Raw genomic sequence first — 18001 nt, 5'->3', positions numbered from 1 at the left:
TTTGTTATAAGTCCATTGGGGCAAAGGAAGACACTTCCATTGACTTTCTTTCACTTTCAACATGTCACTGAGGCAAAGGTCTCTTTCGCAAAGTCCATTTTCTTGTAACTTGGATTAAAATGAGAACTTTAAATCAGTTGTCGAACTTGTGATTCATCTTAAAGGCAACTTCCTATCACGTGACTTTTTTGAAGGCAGTTCTATTTCCGGCTATTAGATCAAAAGTTAGGGCACATTGCAAAAGTTAGGATTTTGGGATCTCTTTTTAAATATCATAATTGAAGAAAACTCACAGACCACGTGTTACACCCTCGAAGTTATATTCTGAAGCGGAAGACACGTGGTCTAAAATGGGAAAGAGCTATGTTGACTCTTATTCGGAAAAAGTATTAGCTATTCAGAGGCCGAGGTAAAAACTGAGTTGAGTTGTCATAGCAGTGCATTGTGGGACTGTTTTAGGAGATATATTTCCAATTAAGATGGCGTCTATTTCCAGTTCGTCCCCTAAAACAGTCCCACATTGCGCATGCACTGTAATGCCAATTCGACCCAGTCTTTGCGGTTAATAAAACTGACACAGCAAACCCGTGATGCAAAAAAAATAAATAAAATAAAATAAAATAAATATAAAGAAAAATACGAGTGAGCTTTCCTTCAGTTATTACAACACTGAATAATTTAATTACAGTTAATAATAACTTGATTTTAATATTTATTTTAATCTTTAAAACATTGATTATTCCTCAGAAGCGAGGGTGGTGTAGTGGTTATGCGGCTCGCCTCTCACCTCTGGAGTCTTGGGTTTGATTCCTGTACAGGGCATCACATGTGAATAGAGTATGTTAGGTCTCTTCTTTGAACTCTTGATAATGGGGCGAGGTCAAAATTATGGTCAAAATAGGGACCTGGTTTTATGAATTAAGGTGTTGGGTATAGGTACATATCCCCTCCCCCCTCAGGGACCTGTCAAGATGCTCGATACTGGGGGATCCGTAGTGGCAATTTCTATACACAAATGTGTTTTTTAGCATACATGAAGACAGACAGTTCATTCATTTCTGTGATTTGGCTTTTAGTTTTGGAGATATTTGGGAACAAAATCTAAGATTTCTCACTTCCAGAGGTGATGGGTACCGGGTAACACCAACCCTCCCGTGAGATCACAACTTTTTTGCCGTCATCATGAAAACATTAAAAAAATATATATTTTTTCACTCCCACTTACTAAAAAAACGTATAATTATTCCTCTTGCAGAATCAAGGGTAAAGTAGCGTTATGCACTTGCATGATCTCACCTCTGGGGTCTCGAATTCGATTCCTGGACACGGCATCACATGTAAGTAGAGTATGTTAAGTTTCTTCCTTAAACTCTCACATACTGAAAAAAAATTGGAAATTTTTTGACTCCCCACTCACTATCTATTTTTCCATTTGCTCGCATAGCTGACCAGAAATCAAACAAACTGTCAGTTATATATTCCCATGATTGTTGTTAATATAAACTTTAGGTTCCTGGCTTTATAAAGTCTTTCACATGTTATTTTTTTCTTTACGTTTTTTTCTGCCTTTCATAACTGTAACATTTAACTCAGTGAATTGGCCTTAATTATGCATGAGTTTGAAAGTTAAGTTCTGGCCATGTTCTGCCATTTATAATCAACATAACTTACTTGATTAATTATATCCCTAATCATATCCTTTTTGTAATCACTATCAAATCCTGCAATCTGATTGGTTCAAAGGAGTGCGATTAATTCCCAAATTGCATCCTTAGGAGCTCTTAATCGCATCCTAAAAAAATTTTTTTTTTAAACAATAAAATAAAACAAAATAAAACAAATAAATCAACAACAAAAATATTTTTGGATGTTTTTTTTGTTCTCATTTAGTTCTTCTACTACATTAAAATGATTATTCTGCACTCTTTATTGTATCTTTTTCTTGTGTATGATTACAAAAAGGATATGATTAAGTATGCGGTCGTGCGATTTTGTAATCGCGCGTTTGATTTCAGACCAAATTGCACTACACTCAGTTCCATTACCATCATAAATTGTACCCTGTAGAGTCCCAATTAAGTTGCTCAATTTTATTGAGTGTATTACCAAACAAAAAATCTTCTCGTACAATTCAGAATGTATAGATACTCGTGATGTTTTTAATAGTTATCTAATTAGATTCACCTAAAGGCTCGCCCAGTTTTCAAAACATCACCAGTAGCTATAAATTTCGAATTGCACTCAAGATCGTGCGATTTCCTATACTAATATAGCTATTTCAAAAACAGGCTGTCGGAGCCAAATGAAATAGGAAATAGGCGAAATAGGAATCATAGATACACCGTCTAAACACTAACAGTCAATGTGTTTTACTAATGGTTTCGTTGCATTGACTACATCTGAAACTATATATCACACCGATAATCCGTGTTCCTCACAAGGATAATAATAAGAAGCTCAAGTTATTCCAGCTATTACTGGATCTTGGAATGAGCCATCTCCCATCGCTTATTGTCTAAGTGACTGCTTATGGCCTTCAGCTCCAACTGGCCAAGTTGGAGTGCAACTTGTTTTGAAATAGGTACTATATATAACTCAGAGAGATCGCGTTCAAGAGAACCTAACTCGGATCTTGGAATTTCCGCGAGAATAAATAAAGTAAATCACTCTGTCAAAATCTCCTATAAAAACAATCCACAAATATATACAAATTATCATCATATTGCTTGCGAATTACTTGCGAATGGCACACAGAGGTCAGATTTTTGGAAGTCTCACTTCGATATAGGTCTTCGTTGTCTTATTTTCTTGAGGAGCCTTGAGTCTACGTTGCTTTCGGCTGCCAGTTTCCTTTCGCGTGTAGCGTAGAGTTTCTGGAGAAATTGCTGGCAGTTTCATAAATGAATTACTTGGATGGAAAACCTCTATAGAAGACGATGTTTCATTGGATAATGCTTGGGTTAAAATAGTATTTGCTACGAAGGGAGCAACGAGACGTCTTGGAGTGACCTCTAAATCAGGAAACTCTAGAATCTGTCTACGAACGATAGCGTTTCTCTGGTTTAACAGAGAACAATCTGCACATGGACCAATAACATCGCAGTATTCTCTCCCAAAAATACAATTCGGTTCTGTTGGCTTTTCATTCAGGAAGAAGCGGATTTTGGATTCCTCGTTTAAGAATCCGCCACACTTCCCACATCGGTTATTGCGACTTATCTTCTGATTTGAAGCAATGTACTCTTTGTATTTCTGCATGCTTTGAGGGTGCTTCTGTTTCGTCCAGTATTGAATTCCTCCAGACAGTTTATCAGTTAATTTCTGAAAGCTTATTTGTTGACTTGCCTTAATTTGTGAACGCTTAGGCTGCCATTCTAGTCGCTGCTTTGAAGTGATAAGACTAGATTCTTTTTCCGCCAAGGAAGGACAATTCTGTTTCTCTTTATACGGCATTCTTCAATCAGAATATCATCGTTTTGACTCGAAGACCAGAAGCATTCCAAAAGCAATTACAATGTCGTACGACTCTCATAAAATTAATTGGTAGTAATTACGCTAAACGCTGTGTATATTCTCTATCTCTACACATTTCTGATCTTTTCCTTGCCATTTTGGAACTTTCAAGTAATAGTCTAAATCAACATTGAATATTTCTGGTCTGGAAATATAACGATTTGCGGTAAAAATCTGGTGCGATCGTTGAGTGTTTACAGTAATTCCAAATTAATCCTCGTGCTTGACAACTGCTTTCTGTGATATTTGTTAACCTAATGAGTTCAAGGTGACAATAGAAATGATCATTGATGTAAGTGATTCTTTTGTTAAGCTATTATTTACAAAGATGTGATTGGCTGCTTTGCGGAGCTAGGCTCCGAATTAAGTACGACCAGATATATATGATAAGCTAGCATATAAAACAATAATATATCGTAATGAAATTTGTTTCAAAAGCTTATTTCTTGAGATATTTGGAGAAAATTAAGCCCAATTTGTGACGTCATTTTGTTGACTCGTACTCTAGATTCGGTAGTAATGTACTAAATATAAATTGTAACTCTTATAAAATAACAACAAAAGGTATATTATATTCTGCTTAATTTGGTAGCTTACGTAGTACTCTTAATAATAATAATAATAATAAACTTTATTTCAACTGATAAGACCAATCAGCTATCTAAAAAGATTAGCTGGTATTAACTGGTGATCAGCATAATAAATATATAATAATAAAATCTAAAGTCTAAACTACAATACAATATCTAAAAAATCTATATAAAAAAAATAATAATAAATATAAATATAAATATATCTAAGACACATATATATAAAACTAGACTAAATAATAAAATACTATACTTATCTTAAACTACATGAATGGGTAGACTCATCATATTCAAGAAAATATTTAAAAACACTAGACTTGAACTTAGATAATGATTGTATTTCACGAATGTCCCTTGGTAAAAGATTCCAGTCCCTAGCAGCAGCACATTTAAAAGTCGTTTGACCCATTTTGGACTTAGTCGCAATGATATCTAATAATGTGGAATCTCTAAAGTTCCTATTATGTTGGGAAACTGAAAAGTGTACTCCCTGAAATTAAGATTCTACATTCAAACATATTTCGTACATTTGCAACTAAATCTGGAGACTTGTAAACAAAATGACGTCACAACTTGTGCTAAATTTTCTTAAATTTCTAGAGAAATACGTTTTTGAAACATTTAACCTTGATCGATTCTTATTAATGCCAATAAACTGCACATTTTTAAGATTAAATTCTTTTCGTGTCATATACACTTTAAGCAATTCACATCACTTACAGTCAAACCACCTCAAGCGTGAACACGACGTAGAGGTCATGGATGACTTTATTTTTTGATTCTCGATTTCATTATTCGATTCTAACATTCATTATTGAAAACAAAGTCGAATACAGCGTATTACATGCGAGTAAAAATCTATCGATTGTTTGTTTGTTTGTTGTTGTTGTTGTTGCTCACTAGTTGCTCACTAGGGTGGTATTGGTGGCGTAGTGGTTAACATCTCGCCTCTCACCACTGTGGTCCGTGTTCGAGGCATGGCTCAGACTGGATCATATGTGAGTTAAGTTTGTTTGATGTGTTGTTCTCTCATATGGCACGGGGGTTTTCTCCGGGATCTCCGGTTCCCTCCCTCCGTAAAAAGTAGCATGTGAGTTGAGTGTTGTGTGTTGTAAATATAGGATGTAGTGGTAGTGCGTGTGGAGGGAACCTCACGGAAGAGCCCCGCACGGGGAGTGGTGGTCGTAAAAATAAGTTTTAAATATAATTTTTTTTAGTTGAGCGACAACCACCCACTAAAGAGTGAAAACTTCGACTTGAAATAAGTCTAAAAAGCGCGTAACTCAAAAATAAGGTTCAATCCGTTGGGTTCGAGTTACGTAACTCGAGCTTGATTTCAACGATGTTTGTCATCGAGTTACACACAGATGTCAAAATGAGTGTGGCCTTAAAAATATGGGTGTGTGCGAGCGCGTAACTCGAGAAGTTTGTAATGTAACTCGAGTTTTACCTTCCCTCGTTATACGTGCACCCTTTCGAGTTGCTGCATTATCGTAGTGCAAGGATTTGTTGAACATAACCTGGAAGGATGGAGCAGAAAGTACGTTTCCAAATATTTGGTTACGAGGCTCTGTACGAGATCCGAAATTCTTTGGTGCAAACTACATGTATAATCAAAAATCCTACACGGATTTCGTCACCACTGAATCTCCCATTGTTCACGCCGAAAAACTTCTGGAAGTGAGGACGTTCTTGTCGAATGGGCAGGCAGATCATCATAGCAGTTTCAATACTTCCTGGCTTCAGGCTCAAGACTCCAACAACAACGAGCAGCTCATCAAGAAACCTAAACTACTTTTGTGGGATGGTAGCTTTAAATTCCCAGTCTACCACTATTCCGAGAGAATGAAGACTCTGGGAAGCTGGCTGTCTGATTTGACTCAATAGAGTGTGTTCACGGCAGCCATGTTGGTGCCAGAAACAATGCAATATTTTTGCATGACAAGAAAACTTATTTCCCACGGGAAAAAAATTCTTTAACCAACCAACATGGCTGCCATGAACACACTCTATATACGGAGTGGCAATCTTTCAAGGGGTGCCCCCAAATGAAGAAGATTTGAAGGAAATACTTCACTGCGTTGGTCAAGAAGCGCAACGCAATCATCCAACTAATGCACTTGTTATAACGGCAGACAAGAACAAAGAAACGGATGTGGATAATAACATCTACACTTCGGAACAACATCCCGTGCATGTCGACACTACTTATTTTGAGACGATGGTCATGTTATCGTGCTTAGTCAGCACACACTATTCTGCCCCTGAGCAGGACACTTTCAATTTCTTCGTAGATAATTTGAAAGTCATCGAGGACATTCGTCGGGAAGAACCTGAAGCATTCGAGCTGCTTAGAACAGTTCCAGTACGCATTGTAGCAAGGCGAAGGTTGACGGTTCAGAAAGATTGCGACCCTGCAGAAGTTTATTTATATCAATTCAATTCAATTTCAATTCAATTCAATTTATTATCACTTTTCAATTAGAATACTAATTACAATATAACACGCTCCCGCATACAGCTGTATAGCTAGTCTAGGCGGGTTTGTGGAGTTATACGAAATTAATTACTACAAAATTAATATAAGTTTGATTTCTAGCTCAGTATTACAGTGTATTCTCTCTATTGTCGTATTCTTACTAGACTATTTACATTAAGATATTTGATACATGTATTCATTTTTACAAGATGGATTTTATGAATTTAATTAGTTAGATTATATTAAAGATATTAGATATTATTACTATTATTTTCTATTTGGAATTTGGAAGATCGATATCATATCCTGAATGGGACAGGGAATAAAGAAGAGATTGTTTGATATTTTTGTTTAAGTTTCTTTTATTTTGAGTTCTTATAGAATCAGGTATTTGGTTCCACGATCGGACACCAAGGTGTGAAAAAGAGCGTTTTTGAATTTCTGTTCTGGAATATAAGCCTTTTCATAGTTTAAGAATCGTTTCCACTGCGTATGCGATTTTATCCCGAATTTCTCACCTTCTTTTGTCTAAACCTTCTTTTGTTCTTAATTAAACAAAAGAAGATGAGAAATTCGGGATAAAATCGCATGCGCAGTGGAATCGATTCTTAAACTATGAAAAGGCTTATTGAGAATGTAGATTTTTGGAGGTCGATGACCTCGTGTTATAGGAATGTGCCGAATCGATAGAAGAAAATAAACTACAAATATCTGGAGGAGCAGAATTGGATACAACATCATACATTAATCTGGCTGTTGACTCTATGAAATTGAATGAGATAGGGAGGACATCAGCTTCTGTAAATAAAGGTGTGGCACTATCTCTCATATTAGCAGAGTATATCCACCTTAATGCTTTGCAAATGCAAATACCATAAGAAAGATAAGGTTGAATATGTGCTTTATACATCATCAATAAAGTAGGAGAAGCAATATAGTATCTTAATTTGGCAAATAACCCAATCGTTTTACTAATTTCATTGCTGATATAATCAATGTGAGGTTTCCAAGTAAGGTTTTTATCAATTAAGAGACCTAAATACTTAACAAATTGCTTACTGTTAGTGCTAGATTGGAATTTACACATTTTTCCCGTGCGCACTTTTCGCCTTTGTATTCAGACCTTAAATATGTACGTAATTTATAGTAAGTTAAGTTCACTTCAGCTCAATTAAGTTCAGTTCAGTTCAACGTCGACCGTCTTAAGCTCACATCGTTTTGTAAGTAATTATTCCTATTTCTTTGCTTTCCTTTTGCTTTAATCGTTTTCTGTTTTATCGTTAAATTGTAATCTTTCCTTTATTAATAGGAACTCTAACGTGATGAATAAAACGTAAACGACGAGTAAAACGTGTGTATTTTTTAACCGCCATACCGCATCAATACTTACTTTCAAGCAAATACTTACTATCATTTGTCAGTTTTTTTCTGTAATGATGAAAAATGACAAAATTAGATTTTTTAAGATTAAGAGTAAGTTTATAGTGCAAGCCATTCTTGGAGAAGTAGCAGCTGATCGTTTATAGTAGATACAAGTGTTTTGATATACCGATTGGCATATAATATCGATATTAGTATCATATCAGGAAACGGTTGTTACTGAGGTGTCTTATATCCTGTGACAACAAAGAGAATCCGCATTTGATGTTATATTTTTCGAGTGCGTCAAGCACGGATCGACTTCAGCACTTTGAAGGATCATCAAACCATGAAGAGATATTACGAGGCTTACAAACTGCTGGAGACGGCACATATGTGGATAATATTCTTCACCATTCGAAACAATCTTTATTACATATCTTTATTCTTAACGTTCGTGTTGGATTAGTCTTGGCTGCGAGGGTCAGACATTTAAATTTTTTATAGTTATTTCGGTCTTTGCAGTCATCCCTTTTTTGATAGAAATAGTGATACTTTTGGTTAAGCCAAGACTAGAGATTAGAAAAGCAGTAGTTTCTGACAATTATTACTTTCTTGGAGCTTGATCCTTCTTTACACATTGTTGGGGAAAATCTTCAGTGGCTCGTCCGAGAGTAGCTGTATCTGTCCCCAGCTAATTAGCCTCACGATTTGTCTTAGAAATTCCAACAATTTTTTTCCGAAATCCTAACAACCTTTTCAACTCAGTTGTGAACCTTTGACAACGGAATGGATAAAGAAGGGGATTGAGACAAGAGTTTATACCAAAGCATGACAGCACAACAGCATTCCAATAGATCAGTTTAAGCACCCAATTTTCGGTGTTGTTTATCGTGAGAAATTGCCCTGCGACACTTGGAACCAGAAGAAATACAACGTTGCTTGAAATCACGAACATGATTCGTTTGGCAAGTCTTCCTTCTCGTTGGATCCCAACATCAAGACTCGCTTTACGTACCTCGTAGAAAATACGGATGTAGAGAATATAGGAGCTGACGTAAACGATTGCGCCGACATACCCAATGTATGAAGTGTAGTACTCTCCATTAGGGAATCTAGGGCTGGCGCAGGAATAGTCGAAGAAGAATGGTCGTATCTTTAAAGCGAAAGGCAGAGAGCTTACAATGATTGCAATAACCCACATGATGATTATAAGCACCTTTGCATTTGTAAGACTGATTCGAACGTTTGGCTTCATAATATAGACGACGCAGATATATCGATCTACCGTAACAAGAAAACCTGCAGTCATACCAACGCACCAAGCTACCTGGATGAGAACAGAAAGGCTCTCGCAATAGAAAGACGACTTAAGGTCGTGATACTCGGAGCTAGACATGGAACAATACAAGGATGCCAGGATAACAAGATACAGTCCCTGTAAAAAGTCTGCCACCGATAACTGCCAAATTAAAAGCATGTCTATGTTCTTCCTCAAGCTTGGACTTAACAGAATCGTTGTTATGACAATAGCGTTGATAACCATGGCGACCAACCCTATTACAATATTATGTATTACCCACTTAAGTTTTTGGTAGCACAGGTCGATCAACTTGATAAAATAATATAAAGATCCTAAGTGTGATTGACGGGTTGGATCACAGAGAGGGCTGTCAGATTTATGGTCTTGACATTTAATTGAAAATTTCGAGCCCCAAATAGCAGTAAAATTATCAACGAAAGAAAACTCCACTTCAAAACAAACGTATGTAGTAGAAGCTACTCTGGCCCCTGTGCCTTGTACGATGCTCTCACGTTTATGTAGGTCGCAACGTATACAGTGTTTTAGATGTGGAATGGTATAAGATGCTATACCCTTGATGACTGTGATATTTGGAAGGTCCCGGATGTGTTGGCCTGGTGACCATGATGGATTTCCTGTGACGTCAAGTTCTGATAGGGAAGGCAGTTGGTTGGTGATGTCCGACGTGTTCCAGGTTAGCAATGCGTTGTAGCTTATATCTCTGAAAGTTAGTAAACAAATATATCTAATGGCGCAGTTTGTATTACGAAAACTTTATAGCACTATTACTACATCTGGCGAAACCACCAGCTCCGAATTGTCCCTTTTTCTGTTCCTTGCCCCATCTTGAAAGGTAGCCGTGCCTTGGCATGGAAGCGATATGAACGGTGAGCTTGCAATGATAGAGACCTTTTTAACACCTTGGACAATTATTCAGATGTCTCTATCATTGCAAGCTCACCGTTCATCTCGCTTCGATGCAAAGGCATGGCTACCTTTCAAGATGGCGCAGGGAACTGTAAAGGGGACTATTAGGATCAATAGACCTCTTTAAATTTGACCTGATGTTTTCCCATTTCAGTCCACGCCATTCTCTTGAGAATAAGATTCATTGTTTGAGTTGTATCGATATTCATGTGTCTTCTCATGTGCAACCGTTAAACAAAGAAATGATACTCTAGAGAATGACAAGTGGTCTGAAATGGGAAAACATTTACATAACGTTTTTTATTATTATTTCAGAATGGATTCTTTACTTACAGCAATTTGAGTGTCGACAGTCCATTAAATGCGTTCCCAGACATATGGTGTATGTTGTTATATGCAAGATTGGGGCAAAGATAATTGTTGAACGGTTTTGATCTGCAGTGGAGCAGTGTATTGGCCACTTTAGAAACGAGTGAAGGACTGGGAACAAGTATATAGAAGGTATTTATAATTAATTTTATTTAAAAATATTTCCATGACGAGAAAGAGTACATCAAAATTAACGGGTTTCTGCAGTATGGCTTCGATTGGCTAAGTAACAGCTAAATTATAAGCAACTCCTTCAAAAACATCAAAAGTTACGAAGAAATGTTATGTTTACTACAAGCATCCCCAGTAAACATACATACGTCTTTGTAATTTTTGTGATGTTTGGGAGGTTGCTACACAAAAGGTATGGAACCCAAAACCTTGAAACTCCAGAAATTTAATAATTTCGATGTACACTTTCTTGTTATGATGTTTGTTTTTTAACTAGGTCAAATCTAAAAACTCGTTCTTAGTCCTCAACTCGTTTTCTAAAGTGGCCAATTGGATCTCGTATAGGAGTGGAACATTACTGGTCGTACTATACTTACAATTTTACAAGTCTTCTATATCTGAAGAAAGCTGCATCTTCTATGTTGGTAAGTCTGTTCTTGGAAATATCCCTTTAAAATGAGAATTACCACCATGAATTGGGTCTCTTACAATTCCACCACTGACTGTAAGCCCTTGGTATACAGTCAATTCAAAAAACGTTGTCGTCAACCATCTCAAGCCTACGCGACTGAACCGAAAGGAACTCTGGGTAGCAATCATTGAAGCCGAGTTGACTGCAGTAATTTTATCTGACTAGTTATGCCTGGTTTACAGCACGAACCTTCGTAGGCGAGCGGGAAGTGTTGAAGGAGACGTTTTTTAGTGCCTTCATATTTTTGGAAATTGTGAACTGAATCATAACTACTTTGTTTTTCTTTCCCTAAACCCGAAGACATGCATTTAATGGATTGTTTTGTCGCCATTATTATCTTTACTACTAGCGGGAACAATTAATTCAGAACGAATATTTAACCGCTTCATTGATTTTTACCCATATTCCTTTCGGTCCAGTCGCGTAGGCTTGAGCCGGTCGACGACAACGTTTTTTGAATTGACTGTACACCGTTCTCATAATGACTGAGCCACCAAAACGAGGCCGCCCAGTCATCTTGCAAGGCAGAGCAAGGCTGCTCGTTCAAAATAAAGGTGGATAGCGCGAATTCAGGTCAAGACAAAAGGTCAATTTCTATACTTTTCATCAATAAACGCATTACACGTGCTTTTATATGTTTTATTGTGAACTAATGACTGGGTGACCTCGTTTTCGTGAACGGTGTATAAATAAAGGTTTAAACACTGATATCCAACTATATCTCAAGTCTCTCTCGTTTAAGTTACCTGAAAAATATTATACACGAGATGACTACTCTTCTGCATTCGATCAAAAACATTTCTACGAATTTAGGTCGATGGCATTTTATTGAATAAGTTTTTAAACTTATTCAAAAAGAAGGCTCAAAATATGTAATATGAAGAGTGTGACCTATAAGGATTCTATTAAGCCAGCGGTTTGGTATGTGTACTTCAAAGCACGTCACAGTTTTGTTGCGTTCTACTCAATAGAGCTGGTACATGTTACGTCATTGCCGCCATCTTGGTTGACGATAACAAAGCATTCCTCATTAGCTTCTCTTGTTAGATCATCCAACATGGCGGCTGTTTCATTGTTATTCATATCTCAAGGGATTTTGAGTCACGTGGTTGCACTCTATAGGACACTTACGTTATAGCTTCATAAACTACAATTACCAGAATCCCTTGTACATATTATTTCGAACAAATTGGAATAAGAACGACAATCAATAAAGAAAAATTCGTAAAAAAGACCCTTGTGCACTTTCTTTCGTTCGTTCATAAGCACCAATTTTCTTACTTTAGTCATGATGAGAAATAAATTTGAATAAGAAATAAAATTCGCGATGAAGAAATGACGATATCATGCAACGGCCTGTTATAACACAACTTACAAGCTGTAGACGATTTCGGGGCAGGGAACAAGTTGGTCCAGGTCAAGGTGCGTCATGTTCTTAAGTCTACAGTTCACCATAACATTGGAATTGAAATCACGTGACTGAATGCAGCAGTTTTGTCCGATACAGGTCTTGTTCACGTGATAGTCATATGGTATGGTTGTGTCAGCCAGCGCACTCGTCAGTCCACTGATAAAGAATGTCATCACAATTACTAGAGACATTACCTGTGAAAAAAGTTAATGGTTGTAAGACAATATAGCCCAATAAGATGATATAGCCCAATAAGACGATATAGCCCAATAAGACGATATAGCCCAATAAGACGATATAGCCCAATAAGACGATATAGCCCAATAAGACGATATAGCCCAATAAGACGATATAGCCCAATAAGACGATATAGCCCAATAAGACGATATAGCCCAATAAGACGATATAGCCCAATAAGACGATATAGCCCAATAAGACGATATAGCCCAATAAGACGATATAGCCCAATAAGACGATATAGCCCAATAAGACGATATAGCCCAATAAGACGATATAGCCCAATAAGACGATATAGCCCAATAAGACGATATAGCCCAATAAGACGATATAGCCCAATAAGACGATATAGCCCAATAAAATAAGACGATATAGCCCAATAAGACGAAATAGCCCAATAAGACGATATAGCCCAATAAGACGATATAGCCCAATAAGACGATATAGCCCAATAAGACGATATAGCCCAATAAGACGATATAGCCCAATAAGACGAATAGCCCAATAAGACGCGGATATAGCCCAATAAGACGATATAGCCCAATAAGACGACATATAGCCCAATAAGATGATATAGCACAATAACACGATATAGCCCAATAAGACGATATAGCCCAATAAGACGATATAGCCCAATAAGACGATATAGTCCAATAAGACGAAATAGCCCAATAAGACGATATAGCCCAATAAGACGATACAGCCCAATAAGACAATGTAGCCCAATAAGACGATATAGCCCAATAAGCCGGTATAGCCCAATATATAAAACCAATAAGACGATTATAGCCCAATAGGAACGAAAGGGACCGTTCATTTTTACGGGCAGGGGGGGATTGGCGGAAGTTTGTGAACGGTATAAGTAAAGAAATGTGCACAACAAACAACAAAGTTAGAGGTCTATTCATGTGCAACTAGCGACGGTTGAGTCAAAACATGTCAAAAAAGCCCTTAAGGTATTAGGATACGAAAAATGACAAATTGCTCGAAAATTTTTTTTTTTTTTTTTAAATTTCGTAATTTTAAACTTTTATCTTTCATATGTTTGTGAAACTTCTTGCAATTTTTGATTGAAAAAGCCAAAATTTTGAGAAAAATCGAAATTGTGACTTTATAAAGACCGGAAATGTACCGTCGCTTAATATATGCACATCTGTCATGCTCCTTTGTCATTGTCAAAAGATCCTACATTGCGATCATCCAGAACACCAGATAATTTGACAAGCGATGACAAAATGGAAGGCTCAAGGTGTTTTGGCCAACACCATCGTGGCTCCCTGCAGCTTCCGGCTCCAAACAAAGAAATTTGTTTTTCTCGAATCGTTTTTGCCGCTTAAACCTCAACTTCAAAAAGCTAAAAGTCCCTTGGATTTCATTCAATTTTTTTAAAATTTGGAGAGTTTATAAAGTAACTCATGATCCAAAAAAAGTGTCTCCGAATTTTGAAATTTAATTTCTTTCCAAAGTTATGACGCTTTTTACTCTAAACAACACTCCAAAAGCGATCGCTGAACTTTGATCAAAAATAGCGAGAGATAGAAAACAGATATCAAAAATCTGGGACACCCTTTTTGAGCTTATTATCTCCTGAGTATGTTAAGACATTTTTCGCAAACATAGCTTAAAATGTACGTGTCCGTTAACGTTTTCACTGAGGCATGGTCAAATTTCGCTTCGAGGGCAATAATGTGAACAACAATGAAAAAAATCGTATTTTGAAAATTTCTTCATAAACTATATTTATTCAGCTTTCAGAAAATGTATACTTTGTTTGTGTTATACTATAAAGGCAGCGCGTTATTTAAGTTTGCGCGCATAGTGGTCGTAAACGTATCCTAATACCTTAAATTATTCTCTCTGGCTATTTCTTCCGCCTGAAACCAGAAATCGAGATACAGTCACATACAACTTCCAAGATTATCGAGGCTAGCTTCCAAATGACAATGCACCCTTCTTAAAATTATCTTCAATACGAGACTGACATGGAAATATAAAAGAAATGCCACAAATTCCATCGAGAAAAAGTGTGATAATAATTTTTTTTTTTCCATTTCCATTTTCTAAATATTTACACACACACACACACACACACACACACACACACACACACACACACACACACACACACACACACACACACACACACACACACATATATATACATAAGTGCATTTTTTTTCTAATTTAGTTTTAATTTACATTATTATCTATCATGAGAAAAAGAATGCTTTACATTCAAGGAAATGACTAGAGGCTAAAGGAACCGTAAGGTTTTCAAAACTAGACTCTAGGCAATGTAAGTTATAATTTTATAAATCGATCATGACAGTAAATATCATGATAATATCCTTGGAATATTGGACCAATATTGGACCCATGTTTATCCTTTCGCGAGACCTTCGTATGCATTGAAGCATTTTGTTCTTGAAAAATCATTTGGTTGAAAACGTTTAGTCCGAAATACAAACGGTTGATATCTGCTTTACCAAAGTTCTGCTTGAAGTCAGACGCGTTTGGTAAAAAATAGCATAAACTTAATGTCTGGTCGCGAGAGAAATAGTTAGTTTTGTTTTCCCGAGAGTCTCGATGTTTCACGAGACGAAGCCGAGGGAAACATCGAGACTCGAGGGAAAACAAAACTAACTAATTTCCCGAGGGACCAGACATTAAGTGTTTTGTTATATAACAATTGAGAAATATTGAGAAGTCAATTTACGAAATGAGAACTTTATTTAGCAAGCTAAATGCATGAAAACTTACCATGATTTTACGAATACAACTCACATACGGTCTTGTATTAGCTTGTATTTTTCTACCAAAAAGCGAGAACAGTGGCAACGGCATTTTTAGTCGCTTTTTTCTTATTTTCCGAATCCTTTTTCTCAATAAAAGTCTGTAATTTCTCTGTAGAAACACTGGAAAATCTATGTTGTTTTGCTTTCTCACTGGAAAATCTCTCTTGTTTTCCGGCAAAGTATATGCTTCCGCTTTGTTGTTTGTGATTGGTGTCAAAATATCACACCACCAGCGTTTTTCACTTTCTGATCACGTGCACTTGTTTATTGTATTTATTATTGTCACGTGCAACTTATTTCCTGGTGGGGATACATTTAGATTTAGCTAGTGTCACGTGATCATCTTTCAACCAATGAGAGTGTTCGTTATATCGGAAAATTTCGTAGCTATATAACAATTTTCGTTAAGTTGCACAAACTTGACAAACAATTATTCGAAATTTTGTGGTGAAAAATTAAATGAAGTATAAAAATTAAGCAGCAAGACTTATCTTAAGGAGAAGCTCGAGAAAAAAATCATAAAAAATTCAAAAATTATGAATATTTGTAAAGGTAGTATATATATGAGTGTTTGTAGTTATATATATCGTTCGTACAGGAAGTTCCTGTGTTCTGCCCACCAACTAGTAGTTCCTGTTTTCAGTTTGATTATTGATTAAATAATATAACACTAACACGACACTAATTCTTTGACTTAAAATGGTATTTCTCTCCGACCCAAAGAATTGAAAAACTTTTGGAATGTCCATAGTTCTTTTTAAATATTTCATCATCCCCTATCTGACATAAAATTGCATACAAATACGTTAGCGAAGTTGTGGGTTGAGTTAGTCATGGTTGAGTTGGATTGTTCAACATTTAAAATCCTTTTCGTCCTTATACCTTCATTTCTGAACAACCTCAGACGTATTGACTTCAAATGATATATTTGGACCGCAAGCCACGGTTAACAAGACAGGAAGGATAATAAAGCGAAATGAATAGAGAAAGAAAAGCATTTCTCTTTCAGTTTATCTACAAATTTTCTCATGTATATGCATGGCGTTGATTTTTCTTTTCTTTCAGTAATGAACCATATACTGAAGTGCTTTGAACACTTTAGCATTCGCATAAAATTGCAAGATTTGAGCCAGCCGGACTGAAAACTCTTTGAACTTTTCTGCCAAAACTGCAGAACTTGTCGATGAACAAATTCCATGTATGACTGAGTTCATCGATGCTAAATTAACACTTGACAGTAAATCTAAAATTGATAAGTTTGATAATTTAAGAAATAATTACCTTAACCATCATGTCAATCAGAGATCAATTTAACCACCTTTCTCTGAGTTACACATGCGTTTCTAAGTCAAATCCGCACTGAAGGAGAAGCATATGAAAGTGACGCATCATGTGAAGTTCATGCTGCCAAACTTCTATAATCATTGGTGCATTGTGTTACAAACGAAAGCAACAGACCAAGAATTGTGACAGATCACAAACAGGCACGGCTTATTGATATTCTTACTTAATTGATCACGCGTAGGTGTTTCGTAGGTGAAATATGAGGAATATAAAGCAAAAATCTGAAGACATTGGTGGAATAGGGGACGGGGGGAGCCAGGTGATGAGTATTACATTTTTTGATAGTAATATATGATTGCATCATAAGAACATTTAGTAGGTATCATGATTCATTTTTATTTCTTTATTTCTCTCTCTCTCACTCACTCACTCGCTCTTTAATGATAATAATAATAATAGTAATAATAATAATAAATGATAATAATAATAATAAGGAGTAATAATAATATAAGTAATAATAATATTAGTAATAATATTAGTAATAATAATAGTAATAATCATAATAATAATAGTAATAATAATAATATTAGTAATAATAATATTAATAATAATAATATTAGTAATAATAATAATAATATTAGTAATAATAATAATAATAATAGTAATAATAATAGTAATAATGATAGCCTAGATTATCCCGCAAAGTTGTAAAGTGTAACTTATCTCACAGATTAAATAAAAATGTCCATAATAATAATAATGATAATGATAATAATGATCTGATGGTGTTGATGATGATGCTGATGCTGATGATCATGGTAACTTAACGGCTGCACTCTTTTAAGACGTAAAGCATTCGATTCCGTAAATCACGAGCAATTAATACACAAAATGAATATATATTCGTAAGTTGTTGCTGTTTTTGTTTGTTTGTTTGTTTTAAATCGTTACATTGACGTTGCTGACTCTGCAAACAAATCGAAAAGGACCTTAGAAAGTATTGAATTTATTAGATCACTGATTATTAGCTTTTATAGTCTTTTCTTCTTTCGTCATGTGTAGCCTATATGGTCGATATATCGTTTAATTGC

At 35.9% G+C, this 18001-nt stretch overlaps 3 protein-coding genes across 7 annotated transcripts in view; 1 reads left to right on the top strand and 2 right to left on the bottom strand.

The window, feature by feature from the left end:
* The window catches only part of LOC116295288 (adenosine receptor A3-like), a 36329-nt gene that overhangs the window by 10859 nt on the left and 7469 nt on the right, over positions 1–18001 (top strand). Inside the window, exons 1-2 of one of the 3 annotated variants that reach the window (XM_089031177.1) lie at positions 10539–10672; positions 11057–11136. The gene's annotated coding sequence lies outside the window, so the exon portion shown is untranslated. Of the gene's footprint in view, positions 1–1255; positions 1338–10538; positions 10673–10988; positions 11137–18001 lie in introns of those variants that run through there. The other 2 variants (XM_089031178.1, XM_089031176.1) reach the window with 2 other exon arrangements.
* LOC116301054 (uncharacterized) lies at positions 2076–3775 on the bottom strand. Its single transcript, XM_031710057.2, has one exon. It carries the CDS (start codon positions 3451–3453, stop codon positions 2758–2760), a length of 696 nt encoding a protein of 231 aa, XP_031565917.1. The 5' UTR covers positions 3454–3775; the 3' UTR covers positions 2076–2757.
* LOC116301042 (follicle-stimulating hormone receptor) lies at positions 6551–17047 on the bottom strand. 3 transcript variants are annotated; one of them, XM_089031173.1, is made up of 5 exons: positions 16908–17047; positions 12559–12788; positions 11089–11160; positions 10505–10651; positions 6551–9965 (listed from the first exon to the last, which is right to left on the bottom strand). In XM_089031173.1, the coding sequence occupies exons 1-5, from the start codon at positions 16917–16919 to the stop codon at positions 8636–8638; spliced, it is 1791 nt and encodes a 596-aa protein (XP_088887299.1). In that variant the 5' UTR covers positions 16920–17047; the 3' UTR covers positions 6551–8635. The 3 variants fall into 3 exon arrangements, with proteins under 3 accessions (XP_088887299.1, XP_088887298.1, XP_088887300.1); XM_089031172.1 differs by lacking the exon at positions 16908–17047 and adding an exon at positions 15592–15818; XM_089031174.1 differs by lacking the exons at positions 10505–10651; positions 16908–17047 and adding an exon at positions 15592–15818.

Source organism: Actinia tenebrosa, unplaced genomic scaffold (assembly GCF_029948245.1).
Source record: "Actinia tenebrosa isolate PJP-AT-01 unplaced genomic scaffold, QUT_ActTen_1.0 PGA_scaffold16__25_contigs__length_10494907, whole genome shotgun sequence".
In the NCBI taxonomy this organism is placed as follows: domain Eukaryota; kingdom Metazoa; phylum Cnidaria; class Anthozoa; order Actiniaria; family Actiniidae; genus Actinia; species Actinia tenebrosa.
This window is presented reverse-complemented; position numbering and strand designations above follow the sequence as displayed.